At 38.0% G+C, this 17,078-nt stretch overlaps 2 protein-coding genes across 2 annotated transcripts; one reads left to right on the plus strand and one right to left on the minus strand.

The window, feature by feature from the left end:
- The first annotated feature begins 1,225 nt into the window (after positions 1-1,225).
- On the plus strand, positions 1,226-5,122 carry LOC110760874 (NAP1-related protein 2). The gene is made up of 10 exons (XM_021963221.2): positions 1,226-1,519; positions 2,398-2,520; positions 2,623-2,673; positions 2,824-2,898; positions 3,084-3,197; positions 3,305-3,366; positions 3,600-3,657; positions 3,934-3,990; positions 4,287-4,331; positions 4,826-5,122. The coding sequence occupies exons 1-10, from the start codon at positions 1,391-1,393 to the stop codon at positions 4,874-4,876; spliced, it is 765 nt and encodes a 254-aa protein (XP_021818913.2). The 5' UTR covers positions 1,226-1,390; the 3' UTR covers positions 4,877-5,122.
- Positions 5,123-5,434: 312 nt separating this feature from the next.
- On the minus strand, positions 5,435-13,794 carry LOC110760883 (thyroid adenoma-associated-like protein). Its single transcript, XM_021963230.2, has 4 exons — positions 10,318-13,794; positions 9,836-10,107; positions 8,493-9,089; positions 5,435-8,036 (listed from the first exon to the last, which is right to left on the minus strand). The coding sequence occupies exons 1-4, from the start codon at positions 13,690-13,692 to the stop codon at positions 5,588-5,590; spliced, it is 6,693 nt and encodes a 2,230-aa protein (XP_021818922.2). The 5' UTR covers positions 13,693-13,794; the 3' UTR covers positions 5,435-5,587.
- Positions 13,795-17,078: the final 3,284 nt, after the last annotated feature.

A 17,078-nucleotide genomic window follows, 5' to 3' on the forward strand; every position in this document is an offset into this window, starting at 1 on the left:
TCAAACAAAACTGGTTAAACATCCAGCGGATGCAACATAAAGCTCAGGGTGGCCCAGGCTCACCTCAAGCTCCTGGCCTACGTTGCTTAGTTAAATAATAGTTCAGCAGTTTGCCTCACATAACAAATTAATGCATGAGCTTATAATTTTATGCTATGTGTTACTTGTATTTGCCGCAACGGTTCTGTAAATATCATTCTTTTTTAATGCAATTTATTTTTTAGTTGTAAACATGACTTAGGTCAGGTGGTTAAGATAGCGAGTCAACCTCATTGAAATTAAATTTGATCTCTCTTTTTGTACATTTGAGTTGTTCAAAATAGGCTTTAAAAATATCGCTTTGTCAAGAAAAAAAATATTCCAGTTTTTCCCCTCAACAATTGCGTAAAAACAAAAACCAAAAAAAAAAGAAAGAAAGAAAAACACACAAATTCATCGTTGAAAACACCCAAATGCAGAGATAATTAACGGGGCCAAACCGAGGAGACCCAACGAGACAAACAAAAGTAAGACCAAGACCTTATTTATATTTGCTCATGCGAATCATGTCATACCCGTGACCCAAACGTTTGTTCATGCGAGTCATGGTATGCCCTATGACCCAAACTATAAAAATTGGGCTTTTATGGAGGCCCAAAGAACTTGTCTTGTGCGGATCCATAACCTCCTCTGCCGCATGTTCCCGAATCATAGGCCTTTCTCTTTCCTCTAACGAGGGCCCATAATCTTTCTCACAAGAGATATTTTGTTGCGTATGCCCTATTGCGGCAGCCATTGAGCTGTCGCAATAGGGTAGACACGCTCAAAATATTTTCTTATTCACTAACAAAAGAAAGTAAGGTTATTAAGTATACATCACAATACGGTAGACACATTCAAAATGTTTCCTTACTCGCTATAACACGAGAAATTAAAGTATGTGGCGTGAAGGTGGTGTAAGTAATTCCCGCAACATAACAATTGCATCCAAGAATCTTTCCTTGCGTACTAACACAAGAAACTATGATTTACGTAGGGTAAGGATATATTATTCAAAGGTTTAGATATCAATAATTATACCCACGCCACGTTCTAGTTTAAGAGGAGTCATAAGTTAACACCATCGGCATGCCGAAAATTACTTAACAACACCCACACAACACGACAGTGAGAAATTGAGAATGTGAAAAGACAGTAAAGCACACGTTGATAGTCTTTCCCCAAAAAAGGGGGATTGACAGTCTTGTCAATAAGAAAAAGCCTTCTTCCTCTTTGAAAACCCCTAGGCGACCTCTGTCACTATATATACTAATAATTATTACAAAACCCTTGCCCGATTTTCCCTCCCTTTCCCGACATAAAATTAGGGTTTTTCTTTTTCTTTTCTCCAAAACTAGGCTTTGCTTCAAAAATGGTGGCGGACCAAGGGAAGAAGGCGAAGCTCACTGAGAGAGCTCCGGGGGACGAGACTGATCACATTGATACTGAGCTTGTCCTTAACATTGAGAAGTTGCAGGAGTTTCAAGATGACCTCGACAAGGTTCTGTGACCTGTCTCTCTCTCTATCTGTGCGACGTATATGTGTGTGTAAATATCTGTATAGACAATGTATATGCGTAAGTGTGTGTATATCATAACTTATATGTGTGAATTTCGCCTTTATCTGAAATATGATATGGTTGCGTTTTTGGGGTTTGCTTGTTTGAATAAGGATGGTTAGGGTCGGTTTTTGTAGTTATTGTTTTGTGATTGCAATGGAGTTTTCGGTTTTCTTTCCCTTCTGTTTTCTGGTTTGGTTGCTGTTGATATCCGAATTTGAATTTGTCTTTTCTTTTGGTGGTATTTTAGAAGAGGTGAAGGCAATTCATATGCATATTTAGCTTATAAAAAAAAAATTGAACTTCGGGGTTTTCAAGGTTTGGGAATTATGAAAAAGACAATATTTGTTCATGTGAGAGTCTTTTAGGCTATTTGGGTTAGTTGTACGAACTTTTTCTTTCTTTTCATTTGTTGTAAAAGGAAAAATCACGGATAAGATTGAGAATTTTGTTCCCTTTTTCATCAGATTTGTTAAAATCTCTTTGTAAATTTGGGTATTATTGGGTTAGTAGCATGTACAATTTGCAGAATAATGTAGTTGGCAACGTTAGTAGGTCATGTCATGACAACGTTGATAACTGAAATTCCTACAAATCATTCCTTCTATATTGGTTGATTTGTGATAAAAAGGTTACTAAAGAAATTAATGGGGGAGATAAAAATTCGTGGGATTTCTAAATATGGCCCTATATCTTAAATTTATGCGTTGTGCACTTTTATATGTTTCTTTTAGAAAGGTTTGGTTCATTGGATACTGCTTAAGATTTATGATTGGTATATGATGCTGATGAAGCTTGAAATTGCTTGGGTGCCCCACAGGTTAATGAAGAAGAGGGTGACAAACTGATGGAACTTGAACAAAAGTTTAATGAGATACGCCGGCCTGTCTATTTGAAACGGAATGAGATAATAAAAACCATTCCTGACTTCTGGCTAACTTCTGTTAGTGATACATCTTTTTTCGCAGTTGTCTTTTTTGAAATGTTTAATGGTTAATATAGGATATGTGCATGTATATAACTTGGGCATTGTTGTTTCACGCAGTTCATGAGCCATCCTGTGCTTTGTGATATTTTGACCGCAGAAGACCAGAAGGTCTGACAACTAGTTTGCTAATAACCCAAACATTATTATTTTAGAGTAACTTTTCGTTTTCCTAAATTATTGTCTTTTTAATTCTTTCAGCTGACTGGAATTTACTGGTTGTTTGACTGTACTATTGCTTTTCTGTTCTTCTTGACCTAGATCTTCAAGTATTTAAATTCTCTTGATGTGGAGGACTTTAAAGATGATAAGACGTTAGGATACTCTATCACGTTTGTAAGCTTCTTCTTCTTTTCTTCTTAAGTTTACCTTAGTCATGCGTATAATATGGCTTGTACTCTTCGCATGCCGTTTTTATTGTTGCTGTTTTTGGATATTGTTTCAAATATATAATGCCCATGTGCTCTGATAGTGTTTGAATTACTCTTTGCTAATACTTCTTTCTGATTCCCCTATTTCAGAATTTTAACGAGAATCCTTATTTTCAAGATACAAAGCTGACTAAAACCTTCGCAATCGTTGATGATGAGACAACTAAAGTTACTGGTACTACCATCAAATGGAAGGAGGGCATGGTATTCACTACACAATCGCATCTCTGCCTTCTTTTTCTCTCTCTCTCTCTCTCTCTCTCTTTTTTTTTCTCCCTTCATAAAAGTTACTGAGTTGTGTAAGTTTGAAGGGTTTTGCCAATGGAGTTCATGACGAGAAAAAAGGAAACAAACGACCACATGCTGAGCAGAGGTTCAATTCTTTTCATCCTATTTGCTCATTTATACCTAATTTTGTTCAATTAGGCTGGGGTTAAAGGGTTTATGAGCTATTAGGATCTTTTGTCACTTGGCATAAAGTGTGAGTCCAGTTTTGTACGACTGAGCCAATAAGTACTTTATTACGTTGAGGATCTTGTTTCTTGCCTGTTCCCCTTACTTTTTGTAGTTCATGCTCTTTAACTCACATATGAGTACTAATTGCAGCTTCTTCAGTTGGTTTAATGAAACTGAACAGGACGATATGGTTGGATTTCATGAAGAGGTAACTGTTCTTGTGAATCTATATTCACTAAGTTATGGTTGCATATTTATATGCAAGCTAATTTTGCATATCTAAAATACTTCTTTTAAAAAGGAAATTGTTTGATGATATCAAAAGTAACCATCAAAAGTAATCAATGGTAATTGTTATGCCATATGTGTGGTTTTTTAGTTATAATTTTATCATTTTTAACTGAGTCAATTCTACAGGCTTAGAAATCCCCTTTCGTTTTCTTCTTAATTCTTTACTGATTGATCGTTTACTGTGAAATTGCAGATGGTAGAGATAATTAAGGACGACTTATGGCCCAATCCTCTCAAGTATTTCAATAATGTAATCTTTTCTTCTCACGTGTGTATATTTGTGTTTTTAAATGGTTATCAACAGATCCCATCTTTTATTATTTAAAAGTGGACTGAGGGAATATATCTTTCCTTTAAATACTTCACACACGGGGTGGCATCTCGTCTCCTCATCATATGTATGGGTTGGGGGGCGAGGTCTTATGTCCAAGACTTGCTGGGAGTGCTAGTCTATTTACCCAGAACAAATAAAATGAAGGTTATTTAAAGTTTCCCTTTTCAATCTAACCATGGTAAGCAAGGTAACTTTCGAATTTGTTGTTCCAGGAGGCTGATGAAGAGGATTCTGAAGGTGATGAAGATAATGAAATGGTAACTAATATAAATTTCCGTTTTCAAAACATTGATTACATTGATTATTCTTCTTTTCTAACTCTAATGAAAAATGAAAATGATTATTTTCTAATATATGTTGCAATTAGACCAGTGTGCTGCACGGTGAAGATAGTTTGAGTTCTACTTGATTGCTTATCTCTACCTATTGTTGGTCTTGCATAATAGTGGCATGCAACATTTTACAAAACCAAGTGTTGGCTAATTTTCAATGGGAACCAATTAATCCCTACAACTGCAATTTATTTTGGAGCCATGGTTCTCTTTGTATATTCATGCTTTTTGGGGTCTCACTGATCCGATTGTGTGGGTTGTGAGAGGCCGGTCGATCAGCCCTCTCATGGCCCGAAAAACGGGATCCCCTTCCTCCAGTCTTTTATGTAAATATATTCATTCTAAGCAGAGTTGATCACCTTGAATATTCCTAGAGAGTTTAATGACTATCCTGACAACTTCTGAATATGCATGTGCAGGAGAACGGTGAGAATGATGATGGAGAAGACGATAACGAGGGAGATAGCTAAATTCTTTCGGGCTGACTTCAGTTTTGTTACTCCTTCATGGATTGGAGCAATAGAAATATGAAACTTTCTAGATACATGGGAATTAGCTTATCGCCTGGCAGACTTCTTGCATAGAAATTAGTCTCAGTTGATCTTTTAGACTTTTTGGTTTGCACCTTTCTTCTTTATGTGTAGTTTACCTACCAAATAGAATGAGTTTTAGCTCCAACCAATTGAGAATGAATTAATTTTACATTGCGCACTTCACATGTTATTGTCTACTTTATCCACAATTATTTAATTTTTTCTTAACATTCAGAGCTTGAAGATCTTAAATAAAATTCACCCCAAAAAGAGTTCTTGTGCCTTCTGGGACATCCGTTTTTATTTTTATTTTTAAGATCTTCAATAACCAAAAACACCACACAGAAGGCTATCCATGTTGACCGAGGCAACAAGAACAAAAAAAAAACGTATTCTCGTTGGTCATCTTGTGTGTGAATTTCTAGTCTTGTTCGTCTAATGGATAGTTTCATTGAATCTCAAAGCTCCAAAAAAAATGCATAAAGAAAGTTGACATGTAGAGTAACTCTATGCTCGGCTGAACTGTATACTATTCCCCAGGAAAAAAGGGGTAAAGGAAAGAAAAGACGAAAAGTTACTTCCCTTGAAATTCTCCCAAACCTCCTATGAGTAGACAACATGAATCATGGCTATCATACAAACTATATCTTAACTAAGAAGAAAATGGGGATTGAATCCATCCCATATTGCATCCTCTCCCAATTTAGGGATCACGCCATCACCGGTCGAACCAATAGCATCCTCATGAGATTTAACTACCAACAAATACAGGTTAGAAATTAGAGGGTTCCTAAGAAATGGATTTATAGCTCTAGAGAGTTCAGCAACATCAGAGAGCAGATGCATGTTATCATCAGTTTTCCCACTGAATATGCAATTTGAAACAGCATGAAAGGCAAGCAAATTGGCATACACAGGCAGAAATGCATCCTTATGGTTGCCCGCTCCACCAACCCAATCGGCCCCGCCTAGTTGCCCAATGCGGTCCTTGGCAAATGACATCAACTGGCTGGAAAATCTGAGTCTCCAATCATGTAAATAGTCCCTAAACTGTTGTTTGTTCAGAATGTCACCAGCCCAAGATTTTGAAATTGGAAGCTTCTCCATTTGAGAACAACAAATTTGACAGATAAACAACTTTTCCTCATGATGATTGTCAATTTCCTTATCAAATACCTGTCTCACAAGATCTCCTTTGGCCACCTCATAATTCGATGCATTCAGCATCCAGCGTAAAAGACAATCCAAATACCCGATCCAGTGACCAAAGATGGAAGATAGATGCTCAAAACAAGATCCTATCACTTTCTCCACTTGAGTTGGAACTACTCCACTATGAGAGCTTCCAGATCTTTTGCAAGTAAAACACCCCTGAATACCCATGGCAAGCCTTTCTCTAATCCCATCATCCTCATCCTCCAGAAGCTGGATGCATGTGAACCATATATCTAGTATTTGACCAGCGTAAATATTAACAGCTTCTTTGGGTTCAAAATAAGAGCACGGATTTTCAGAAGGGACTTGGTTATTGGACAAAGTAGAACCAATAAGCTCAGCTTGCTCTAGCAAACCACATGCTATGATAGACTCTGCTGCCGCCTTGCGCATGTTTACTGGCTCAGAGGAAGCACTATGTTTCTTAATTACACTGGTGAAAAAGGAAATTGTGCTATAAAGTTGTGTCAACTTTTCTACCTGATCAGACTTACTGTTGTCAGTTAATCTCCTCATCCTTACATCAGAAAGAACAGATGTTGTAAATAAACCTGCAAACCTCTTTACGCAGATTCCCATGCAGCAGATGAGCGTTTCTCGAGCTTTTGCATGTCTTGTGAGCTTGTACAAGGAAATCAACTTGTCCCAAAGCAGAAACACAGAATCACATTCCATACCACCAATGTAAATTGTTTCAGTGCACTTTTCATCCCTAGGCTTCTGAAACTGCAGTGCATTCCAAGTGAACAGAATCCTCAGAATGTAATATGAGCATCTGTGGTTCTTCTCCACATCTAAGAGATTAACCAATGTAGTTTGGAGGTTAGTTCTGTTCCAATGCTGAATAATCCTAATCTCACTGCTATAATCATCGGACTCACTACCAGATTCTATTGATGTTAGGAATTTCAGCAGCCACTTCAATGTTGCAAGTCGAACTTCATATTCTGAATCTGACAGAGAGAGTACCAGCCTTTCCTGGAGTCCCACAAAAGCATTTTCCATTTCAGGTATCTTCAAAAATCTTGAATTAATCTGAGAACGCCTCTGAGGCATCTTAAAAGCCTCTTCAGCCATTTTCTCAGATGCCTGAAACACGCAACTGAAATAGGATACTGCTGCTTGTCGGCGGAGTTCTGCCATTGTTGGATCATAATATGAGTGCCCCTCAGAAGCTTCTACATCTAAGCATTCTGTAGATAACTCCAAAAGTAGGTTGCGGAAAGCATAGAAATTTTTGCTCATATGGCACATCCTTGAAATACTGAGCATGTGATCCAGCAGCTTTAAGAAAGAAGCATTGAGGATTGGACAAGGGCACCATCTGGGCTTTGCAATCCATGAATGCGGTAAAAGATCTTGAAATAAGTCACCTAGAATCTGATCTTTCTTTGAGAAATCAGCCAGATTTCTACAGTTTATATCCAAGAGAGAACTTAACTGCAATAGAACTCCATGAATCCAATTATATGAACTCTGGTGTCGTCTTTTGGTATTGTGAAATAATAGGGACGACTCAGGAGTCACTGTGTCTTGGTTATCTATTCTAGGCAACTCGGATACTATATTGAGGAGAACAGTTGGCAATTTCTCATTTGATACAAGGCCTGTTAAAGCTCTAGATGCAAGAACACGGACTCTTAAATTGCTTTGGGTTGAGCACCGTCTAATGAATGGCATGTACAGAAAAGGATCCAGGTCATCTCCAGTCTCACTTGCGATTGTTGAGGGCTTCAGCCTGGATAACAGAATCAAGACAGGGCACAAGCTTGGGTGCACAGCATTTTCCAGGTTGGATTTAGATTGTCCAGATACCCCATCCCCAAGCAACTCAGTAGCAACTTTCAGTTCCTTGAATAGAAATGGATGCAGTAAGGGATACCTTCATGGAAAAAGACATTAAGATTAAAGTTTATTCAGGAAAGCCTAATATAATCTCAGTGCATTCAGCAAGAACCCATGATAGTAAGAAATAAGGTCAAAATAAAAGAAAAGTCCAAATGATACTGTACACAAAGCATACTGGTTCTTTTGTGTATGTTCTCCATTTAATCATAGATAAAATGCATTAGTCATTCTCAACAACAGCAATTCACGTTTACAGAAAAGCAATAACAAATCGATGATGCTCCTTATTCCCCTTTTAAAATGTTTCCCAAGTTCCAAAAGCAAATTTAACAACCTAAAAATTCTGTTTCCTAAGTGCCTATCCTTATTCCCCTTTTTGGGATTTGAAATACTCAATTATGTAAAGTTTAATACTTTCAAAAACATAGAAGAGAGGATCCAACTGGAAGAGACAAAAAATTATTTGATTAATTAGTCAAGGAATCCGTACCGATGAAAAAATTCAACCCCAGTTAGTGCACGCCTTGCGGACTCTCGTTTCTGGACATTGAGGAATCCAATCATGCGACGCACCAAAGCAGTGTATGCCAGACAAGCACTGTTCCGAACCTCCCAGTAGGGAGAAGAAAAGGAGCGAATTGAAACAATCATAGCCTCAGCAGAAAAACCTGATGTATCAGTAGCCAGGTTGGTGTCATTGAAAGCAGCTTTGAGTACATTGAATGCATGTACAGTAGGAATGACACCCTCATCACGGATCTTTGAAACCTTGTCACTAATATGTATATCTGACGACACCACAGACTCAAAACTTTTGTCTGACTTTAACGAAGATACTTTACTCGAGGCGCAATTAGAGCTGTTGGTTTCAACTGGATCCATAAATGATGCTTTAGCAACATCTATGAGCCACCGTAAGGCCCGTGGGAGAAGTTTCTTAGGTGCACCCTCTGGCTCTGAGAGAAATAGAGCTATAAATGCTGCAGGAATACCTGCACTTCTCCTTAACAAGTCATCCACTGTTTGACCCTTGGCAACAGTTCTGTCCATAAGTTGCTCCATCCACGATTCTGTTAATTTACAAAGTCTGTATAGGGAAAACCATCTCAGAAAATGGATTGATCACTTGCCTATGTATTATAACAAGTAACAATCTCTATGATGCAGTTGAAAGAGTTAACATCAGTCATATACAACAGTAAAGTTCTTATAGACAGGATGAGATTAACAGCACTTAGCTGGTCATATAAGAATTTAAGAATGTATCCCATCAATTAAAACTAAAGCACCTAGCCGGGAAAGTGGCCTTCCTATTAGCTTGTCATGATTACACCATGCTATACGTCCAAATCCTTTTCAGAAGTTCTGTGTGTATATGCATAAAGGCTGACGTTTCTTTTCTTTGCTATTCTTTTATTAAGTTCATCTAGTGTTGCACTCATATCCATGCTTCCTAGTTTTTCAGCAAACCCTTGGATTTCATAAGTCTAAGACAGTTTGCAGTCATTTCGTGCTCATATTTATGCTCCCTCTTACGGTCATTTTGTACCAAAGGATAGTGCTCACTAAATTTTCTTTGCAAATTAAACCTAGATTTCTTTGATTAACTCCTTAAGAGCATACAGATACTATGGGGTTGAATTATGTCTTTTGTCTCCTCATATATTTTGTAACAAGTAATCTTCTGAATGGTGATGGCATAATTCAACAAATAACAATTATTAGATACATAGAATCTTATACTAAAGTTGTTGCCTTGACATAAAACAATACAATAGTATATGATATTAGAATGTACAGACTTTAAAAAGTTCAAATGAAACAGAAACATACCGAGGATCATTTGAACAAAGTAAGCGGTTGCATAGAGCTGTAAATCCAGCCCTCGTTTTATCAATTGCACCATTATGCTTCATCTTCAGCAGGACTTCCAAAAAGTGATTCCCAATTGCTTCAAGTTGTTTCAGATCAAGCATCGCATCGGAAGCTATCATAACTGAAACATCGGAAGCACAAGAAGAGGTGCCTTCTGAATTTAATGATTCTGAGCAAGGGCTACTTGGTAAAGGAATCTTTCTTATGATAGTTCCCAAAAGAAGACTCACCTGAAAATTAAGGAAGATTTAACCATTAAATGCATGGTCCTCATTAACGTAAAATTTACAAAATCTTGGTCTTGACAGTACACATTTGAGGGTTAAATTATAAAGTTTCAACTACAAATCCATTTTCTGAAAAGAAAAAACATTATCACAGCAATGACATATATAGCTGCATTCAGTAGCAAAACTACAAGTAAACAACAATTCAAGTACCTCTTTCATCGCAAGCCAGCAGCCAACCATTACACTCTGTTCTGATCGCCTGTTATTCTGCACAAGTTTGGAGTTTCTGTCTTCATGCTCCAATATAGATGCTTTCACTTCCACCTCATCTGGAACCTCTGATAAGAACGAATCATCATCATCAACCATCCCATCCATGTCTTCAGGGAGATGCCAAGCATCTGCAGAAACCACCCAGAGTGCCAAAGAAGTTATTCGCATCACAAGCTCCAAGAGCTTCTCTAATGAATGTTTCATCTCTGAGATACTAGACAGTACTACGTCAGAGTTGAAGTCCAGTTCCTCAAAAGCATATCGTAGTGTGAGTAATACCCCATGAACAAAGCTATTCTGACATGCTTCAGAAAGATCCCTCTCCCCTTCCACTATGGAAACTTCCAACCAATCAATCAGTGATCTTATATATTCCATCGCAGGGTATCTAGAATTATAAGTCTGATAATCTCCGTTTTCCAAGCCAGACTGTGAACGAAGGCAAGCTACATTAACTGAAGCTCGGACTGTCCATCTTAGCTGTAAGACATACTTCCTGAAAATCAGCCTTAAATTCAGAGCTCCAGCATCAGTTTCTCTCACTCGTGGACTGCAAACTAATTTCTTAGCCCATAAAATCACGTTCTCGACCATATATTCATCTGAAATTCCAGGAAGTGGGGTGGGAAAATGTAACAATATGCGAAAAGAACTCTCTCTGAGCCTGTCCCAACTATCAATTATGGATCCAACTAACAACAAAGTTGAATCAGGTAAAGTGATTCCTTTATTATAGGGATAGAGACGGTCTTCCAAAGACAAAGAACCGGTTTTTCCTTGAGTAGCAGGCACAATGGACCAAACATTAAGCATTATTAGAATGAGCTCCATGGCCATTATTTTTCTCTTATAAGGGGCAGAAGGATAGCATGAGAAAAATAGAAATGAACTTAACCACCTCATGAAATGAAAAAGATCACTTGCTCTGTTAGCTTCAGTATGCTCACTTCTTCTTGAAAGATGCATTTCATTGCTGTTGTTATGGTCAAGAGGTTCCCAAATTCCCTGCTTGAATTGTCTCTCCAGCGCTGTTCGAACCCGAGAAAAGAACTTCCTAAACAAGCTACTCCACTTCATTTGGAAAGCTGTAGAGCAACACCTCATGTTCAATGGCACTGCTTCTTTCAATAACATGAGTTCTAAATGGGAGGGCAAACTAGCTGTCTTGGGATTCAAGAAAAGTGTCTCTGCAGCATCCACACGTAATGAATCATCAACATGGGTCAATGCCAGCACTAGCCACTCGACAACAACTTCAACCTTTATCCCCTTGATAGAAACAAGAGCATATTGATCAGGGAAATCTGTTTCCAGCCCACCAAATTTCTCATGTACTGCAGAATCATTGCACCAATCAATGTCCCCTTCAAGCAACGCAAGAAGACGAGATACCTTGAGCAATGATACTAAGATGGCCACTTTCTGTTCAACTCTCAGTTCCATGTTTCCGCGACAGAGCTCCGGATATAACAGTTGATTTTCTCCCTTGCTTGGACCAACCGAAATAAATGAAAGCATAGCAAATATACTGTCCTCATCCACTTCAAGTAAAATTGGCAGAGCATAAGTGTTCAAATTAGAGCGGAGCTTTGAAACCCCAGAAGCAAGTCCATACAAAAATGGAGGCAAACATTGCTCCCTGTAAAGTACATAACCACCTTCAATACCATCACTGCTCCAACACTCATTACGCAAGTCCTCAAGTAAACACTTCAAAAATGATGTGACAGCACAGCACACATCATCATCAATGTACGCATGTACAGTCTCAAACAGCAAGTTAGGACTCATATCCAGCATAGTTTTTGCACCCAATCTTTTGGTCAGTGAAACTAAAGGAACATATCTCCCCTTGCAGCGAGGTCCCAGACGGAGAAGATCTGAAGCAATATTTTGCAAGAATGACCTTATTCTCCCACTACCTTCTGACCAATGAAGAGTGGATCGAATGTCTAGGAAAAGATCAAAAATGAGATGAACTTGTTTGACTGTTTGACTTAAAGGATCTTCCAAATTATTCCATACAATTCTCAATATCCGCGTTCCCATTTCCACCGGGATTGGATCGTAATGCTCAGATGGGATGGTAAGATTAGCTAACATTGAGGTTTTTATTTGTTGCATACAAATCTGCAACACAGTTAAAGTGTGAAAGTTAAAATGGCTATCGGTAGGGTTCTCGCAATAGTTGCATAACTCAGGCAAAATTCCATCATACAGTATAGTCTTAACACAGTTGCCACCATTTGTATGAACCTCATAACCATTCGAATAACCCCTTGACATATCAAAATGGGAATTAAGCACAGCTCTTGAAACCGCTGTAAGAATCCCTCTGATCAAGCAAAGTCTACTCAAGTCAGATAAATTACATATTTCAGTGTATATATCCCCTTTATAAGGAACTTTGGCAATCGTGTTCCTCTTTTCACTTTCAGAATTAGCATCCAAACTACTATAATCGGTTGGGTGAAATATACCTTCAAATATAAACAAGCCCAGCTCTTCAGGACTGAGACACACTTGCAAAGCTGCACAAAAGCTCACCCCAGCAGCCACAAAACAGTCCCTCGAAAACGCCAACGACTTCAAAATGCTTAAAACGACAGTCACACTCATCTCCAAAACATTCGAATGGCCAGCATCAAAACCACTTCTAGAACTATTAAATTCCTCGAATTTAGAAGGGAAACGCTGAAGCAAATAGTACAAACAAGACAAAGCCTCTTGGCATTGCTCTATAACAATCGGCGAAGGCCGAGCAGACCCTTTAGTCTCCGAAACCAGACCATTCAAGCTAGAAACTGTATCCAAAGCAATCAAAACCGCGCATTCTTCGACAATTTCAACTAAAAATCCCAACTTGGGCATACCCATCACCGATAAAGCCGAGCGGGACACACAAAATCGCTTCCCTTTGCCGCCACCATAGTCTTCGCAAAGCTTACGATAGCATCGGCCGATCAAAGCCTGAAAAGTACGAGCCTTGGCCAAAACAGAGACAAGGGTTTTATGCAAAGGCAATGAATTCTCCAGAAAAAGAAGCTCCAAGTAAAACGGCGCCGCTTGGGCGACTGTAGCTTCGTCGCCATTGGTGAGTAAGTCCCCGAATGCTGCAGCGAGGCCCTTAGTGTGGTTTAGTTGGGCATATGTGGAGTTGAGAGAGACTAGTGCTTTGAGGTGGGAGAAGAATTTTAAGCTGGATAATTGTGATGGGAGGGAGTTCAGGGACTCTGTATAGGAAGAGGGGAAAACGACGGTATTGTAAGTGTAACGATGGCGGTGCTGGATTGCACGCCATTTGGAGGACATGGTTGTGAACTTGGACCCTGGAGGTGGCTGTGTGCTTGTGTGCTTGTGTGCCTATGTGCTTGCGTGCTTGCGTGTTTGTGTAGTTGGAACTTAGGGCAAACGTCAGATTAGGCTATGTTTGGTGTTTTTTTTTTTTTTTTAATAGCAGTGTTTGGTGTGTTTCTTCTGAATTTATTTACAGACTCAAGTAACGCTAAGAGCCATTCCAGCGGAGCCCCTAGCCTTGGGCTGGGGGGAGAAAAACAAAAAATGAAGCTTCCAGCGGTCAGCCCAAGCCCGGGCAAGGTGCGGGTCCCAGCAAGTCGGGCTGGCCCGAAGGCCAGTTCAGCCTGAGGTCCAACTCGAGTTTTGGGTGACGTCAGCGAGCGGAAGTAAATTTTTTTAACGTTGGCGCGTGCAATGCACGTCCCAACGGTAAAAAAATTTGAATTAGCTTGCGCTGACGTCAGCCCTGCGCGAGCACCAACGGCTAGAAGACAGGTGTCGTAACTTGGGCGCTCCGATCTGCTTCTCTCCTCCAATCCAACGGCTGGCATTTTTTTGGCAATAAAATTATGAAAAAAAATCGATTTTAAAAAAAAAAAAACTAAAAATTTCTGATTTTTTTTCTTCTATAAATACCTATCAATACCCTTCACTTTCAACACCAATCCTTATACATTTTATTCTACTTCTACTATTATTCACTCTTTATTCAACATTTTCCTCTCTTTCACCTTGTATTTTTTTTTTCTTATTTTTATGGCTTCTTCTATCGAAACCGGAGGGGCGTGGAGTACCATGGAAGATGTTTCCTTGTGTGAGGCTTGGCTCCAAGTTTGTCATTGTCCCGTGACAGGCAATGAGATGAAATTTTTTCATATGTGGAAAAAAAATTCATGCCGAATTTTGTGAAAAAATTTCGGGGTCGACTCGTATGGAAATGGCATTATCTACTAGGTGGAGAATTCTGAATAAAGAGTTGGGAAAATTGAGAGATGCGTTGTCAAAAGCGATGGACAACTATAGAAGCGGGGAAAATCGTACTAACGAGGTAAGTATTTTGTAATTTTCATTAAGTTTAATGTCCTAATATATATATTTTGTTAATATTTATTGCATTTTCAATATTTTGTTAATATTTCTTGCAAATTAAATATTTTGTTCAAATTTCTTGCATTTTAAATATTTTGTTAATATTTCTTGCATTTTCAATATGTTGTTAATATTTCTTGCATTTTCAATATGTTGTTAATATTTCTTGCATTTCCAATTGTTTCTTAATATTTCTTGCACTTCCAATTTATTTGTAAGGTTAATTGCATTTCCATTTGTTTTTTTTTTTTTGTTACTTGCATATCCAATATATTTTAAATATTTCTTGCATTTTCAATATGTTGTTAATATTTCTTGCATTTCCAATTGTTTCTTAATATTTCTTGCACTTCCAATTTATTTGTAAGGTTAATTGCATTTCCATTAATTTTTTTTTGTTACTTGCATATCCAATATATTTTAAATATTTCTTGCATTTCCATTTTTTTTGTTAAATAGATGATTCAAGCACAGATGTGGTTCGGTGCAACCGGGGGTGGCAAAAAAAGTTTCAACCATCATGAATGTTGGGAGGTGGTGAAATATTGCAAACGCTTCATAATTATTCGCACGGGTCCCGCCATTGTGTTAAACGAGACGCCACTTCGTGATTCAATGACATCGGAGTAACCTCTCGATTCCCCTATGAGTGAAGACTCACCCATCGAAAAGGAGCTGAGACCCATTGGCCGAAAGGCTGCGAAGGCAAAAAAAGCGGGTAATTCAAGTAATAGTAATTCAAAGTTTTTGGAGGAAATTGCAAGGCAAAATGCCATAAGAATTGAACTGGAGCAGAAACGCCAAGATAACGAGATGGCAATTCAAGCCGAGTTTTCACGAGAAATGGAGTATTTGCGCAAAAAAGATAGGGAGAAGATGGATCGGGAAACCATGGCGATGGATACAAGCCATATGTCCCCTGAAACAAAACAATTTTGGAAGCTAGAACGCAGGGATGTTATGAGAAGAAAAAGACTTTTCCAAGATGATGGGCCTAGCAACACGGATTGGTTAAATGATGAAAACCATTAAATTAGTTGGCATACCTTTTATGTATTTGTATTTTTCATGTTTTCTATTAAAGTTGTTGTAATTCATGTTTTTTATTTGAGTAGTAGTAATTCTTAATGACTTGTATTGGATTTCTTTATTTAATAAACAAAGTATTCAATAAAAGACCTTTTTATTCAACATATTCCATACATCAAACAAAACATAATTAAAATATAAAAAAACTACAAACCACAATAATAATAACAAACCACAACCAAACCATAACTAAATAAAACATAACCAAAGCATCTATGCTCCATCATTCATCTTCATTGCCTATCACCGCCCATAGATGCGCCAGCAACTAGGTGAGCCGAATCAAACCGAGTATGAAGCTCTATTCGATAATATTATTCAAATTTAGACTCACCTAAAGTTTGAACAAAGCTCGTACAATTGTGCTCAAGCTGGACTCGTATGATTTTTTCTAACTTGAACTTGGCTTGATTCTACTCAAATATTTTTTTTTTATCGGAATTTTATAAATGACTTAGCTTTTATCATTTTTCAAATGAGCTTCAACTTAAATTTTGTTAGCAGACGTATATGAGGCCAGTTAATTAGGGTAGTGAATCCACCCCTTGTTCTCAAATTTGAATACCCCTCTTTGTAGGTTTAATTAGCTTAGAAAAAATAAAATTAGACAATTGTGCTTGTGTACTTTGTGGTAGTGAGGTACAAATGAGTTTACCTGTTCTTCGCATTCGCAAATTTTTAATAAAATAAAAATCTTGGGTGTCCACGGTTCATTTGAGGGTGTCCATAGAATCTCCACATTTTCAGTTTTGGATTTGGGTCTAGCCCACTGCAAAATGCATTCATCAAAATCTCCATACTTGGGCTCATCTATATACAATCCCCACTCCAATAGATGATGCCCATATATTTCAAATCAGCCCAAAACTACCCCACAGGGTTTTACTTTATAATTTTGTTTTATTTTGATGTTTCTAAGGCTTAGTTTGGGGTTGCTTAACTTAAAAAATAAGCAGCTTTGAAAAAAAGTTTTGAAGATTTGGGTGTTTGGTAAAACAAATTCAAGCTGCTTATTTAATAAGTTGCTGTCATTCAAAGCTAAAAAATAGAAGCAGCTCACAACCTGCTTCTAAAAACTGCTGCGCGGAGAAGCATGCGGAGGGTTTAATGAAATTTTCATATTACCCATATTGCCCTTATTTGTTTCAAACAATTACAGGCTTTTATCCTCGTTATCCCAGTTCGAGCCTCCCAGTAGTTGTTCCTCTTGGATTTTTTGTAGT

This window comes from Prunus avium, chromosome 3, assembly GCF_965620075.1.
Source record: "Prunus avium chromosome 3, drPruAviu1.hap1.1, whole genome shotgun sequence".
NCBI classification, from domain to species: domain Eukaryota; kingdom Viridiplantae; phylum Streptophyta; class Magnoliopsida; order Rosales; family Rosaceae; genus Prunus; species Prunus avium.

Excerpts from the sequence above, each read along its gene's own strand:
- LOC110760874 (XM_021963221.2), top strand. The coding sequence starts at position 1,391 with ATGGTGGCGGACCAAGGGAAGAAGGCGAAGCTCACTGAGAGAGCTCCG. Across the intron at positions 2,521-2,622 it reads CTGACTTCTGGCTAACTTCT|TTCATGAGCCATCCTGTGCT; the intron begins GTTAGTGATACA and ends TGTTTCACGCAG. Across the intron at positions 3,198-3,304 it reads TCAAATGGAAGGAGGGCATG|GGTTTTGCCAATGGAGTTCA; the intron begins GTATTCACTACA and ends GTAAGTTTGAAG.
- LOC110760883 (XM_021963230.2), bottom strand. The coding sequence starts at position 13,692 with ATGTCCTCCAAATGGCGTGCAATCCAGCACCGCCATCGTTACACTTAC. Across the intron at positions 10,108-10,317 it reads GCTGGCTTGCGATGAAAGAG|GTGAGTCTTCTTTTGGGAAC; the intron begins GTACTTGAATTG and ends CTTAATTTTCAG. Across the intron at positions 9,090-9,835 it reads CTTTGTTCAAATGATCCTCG|ACTTTGTAAATTAACAGAAT; the intron begins GTATGTTTCTGT and ends TTCCCTATACAG.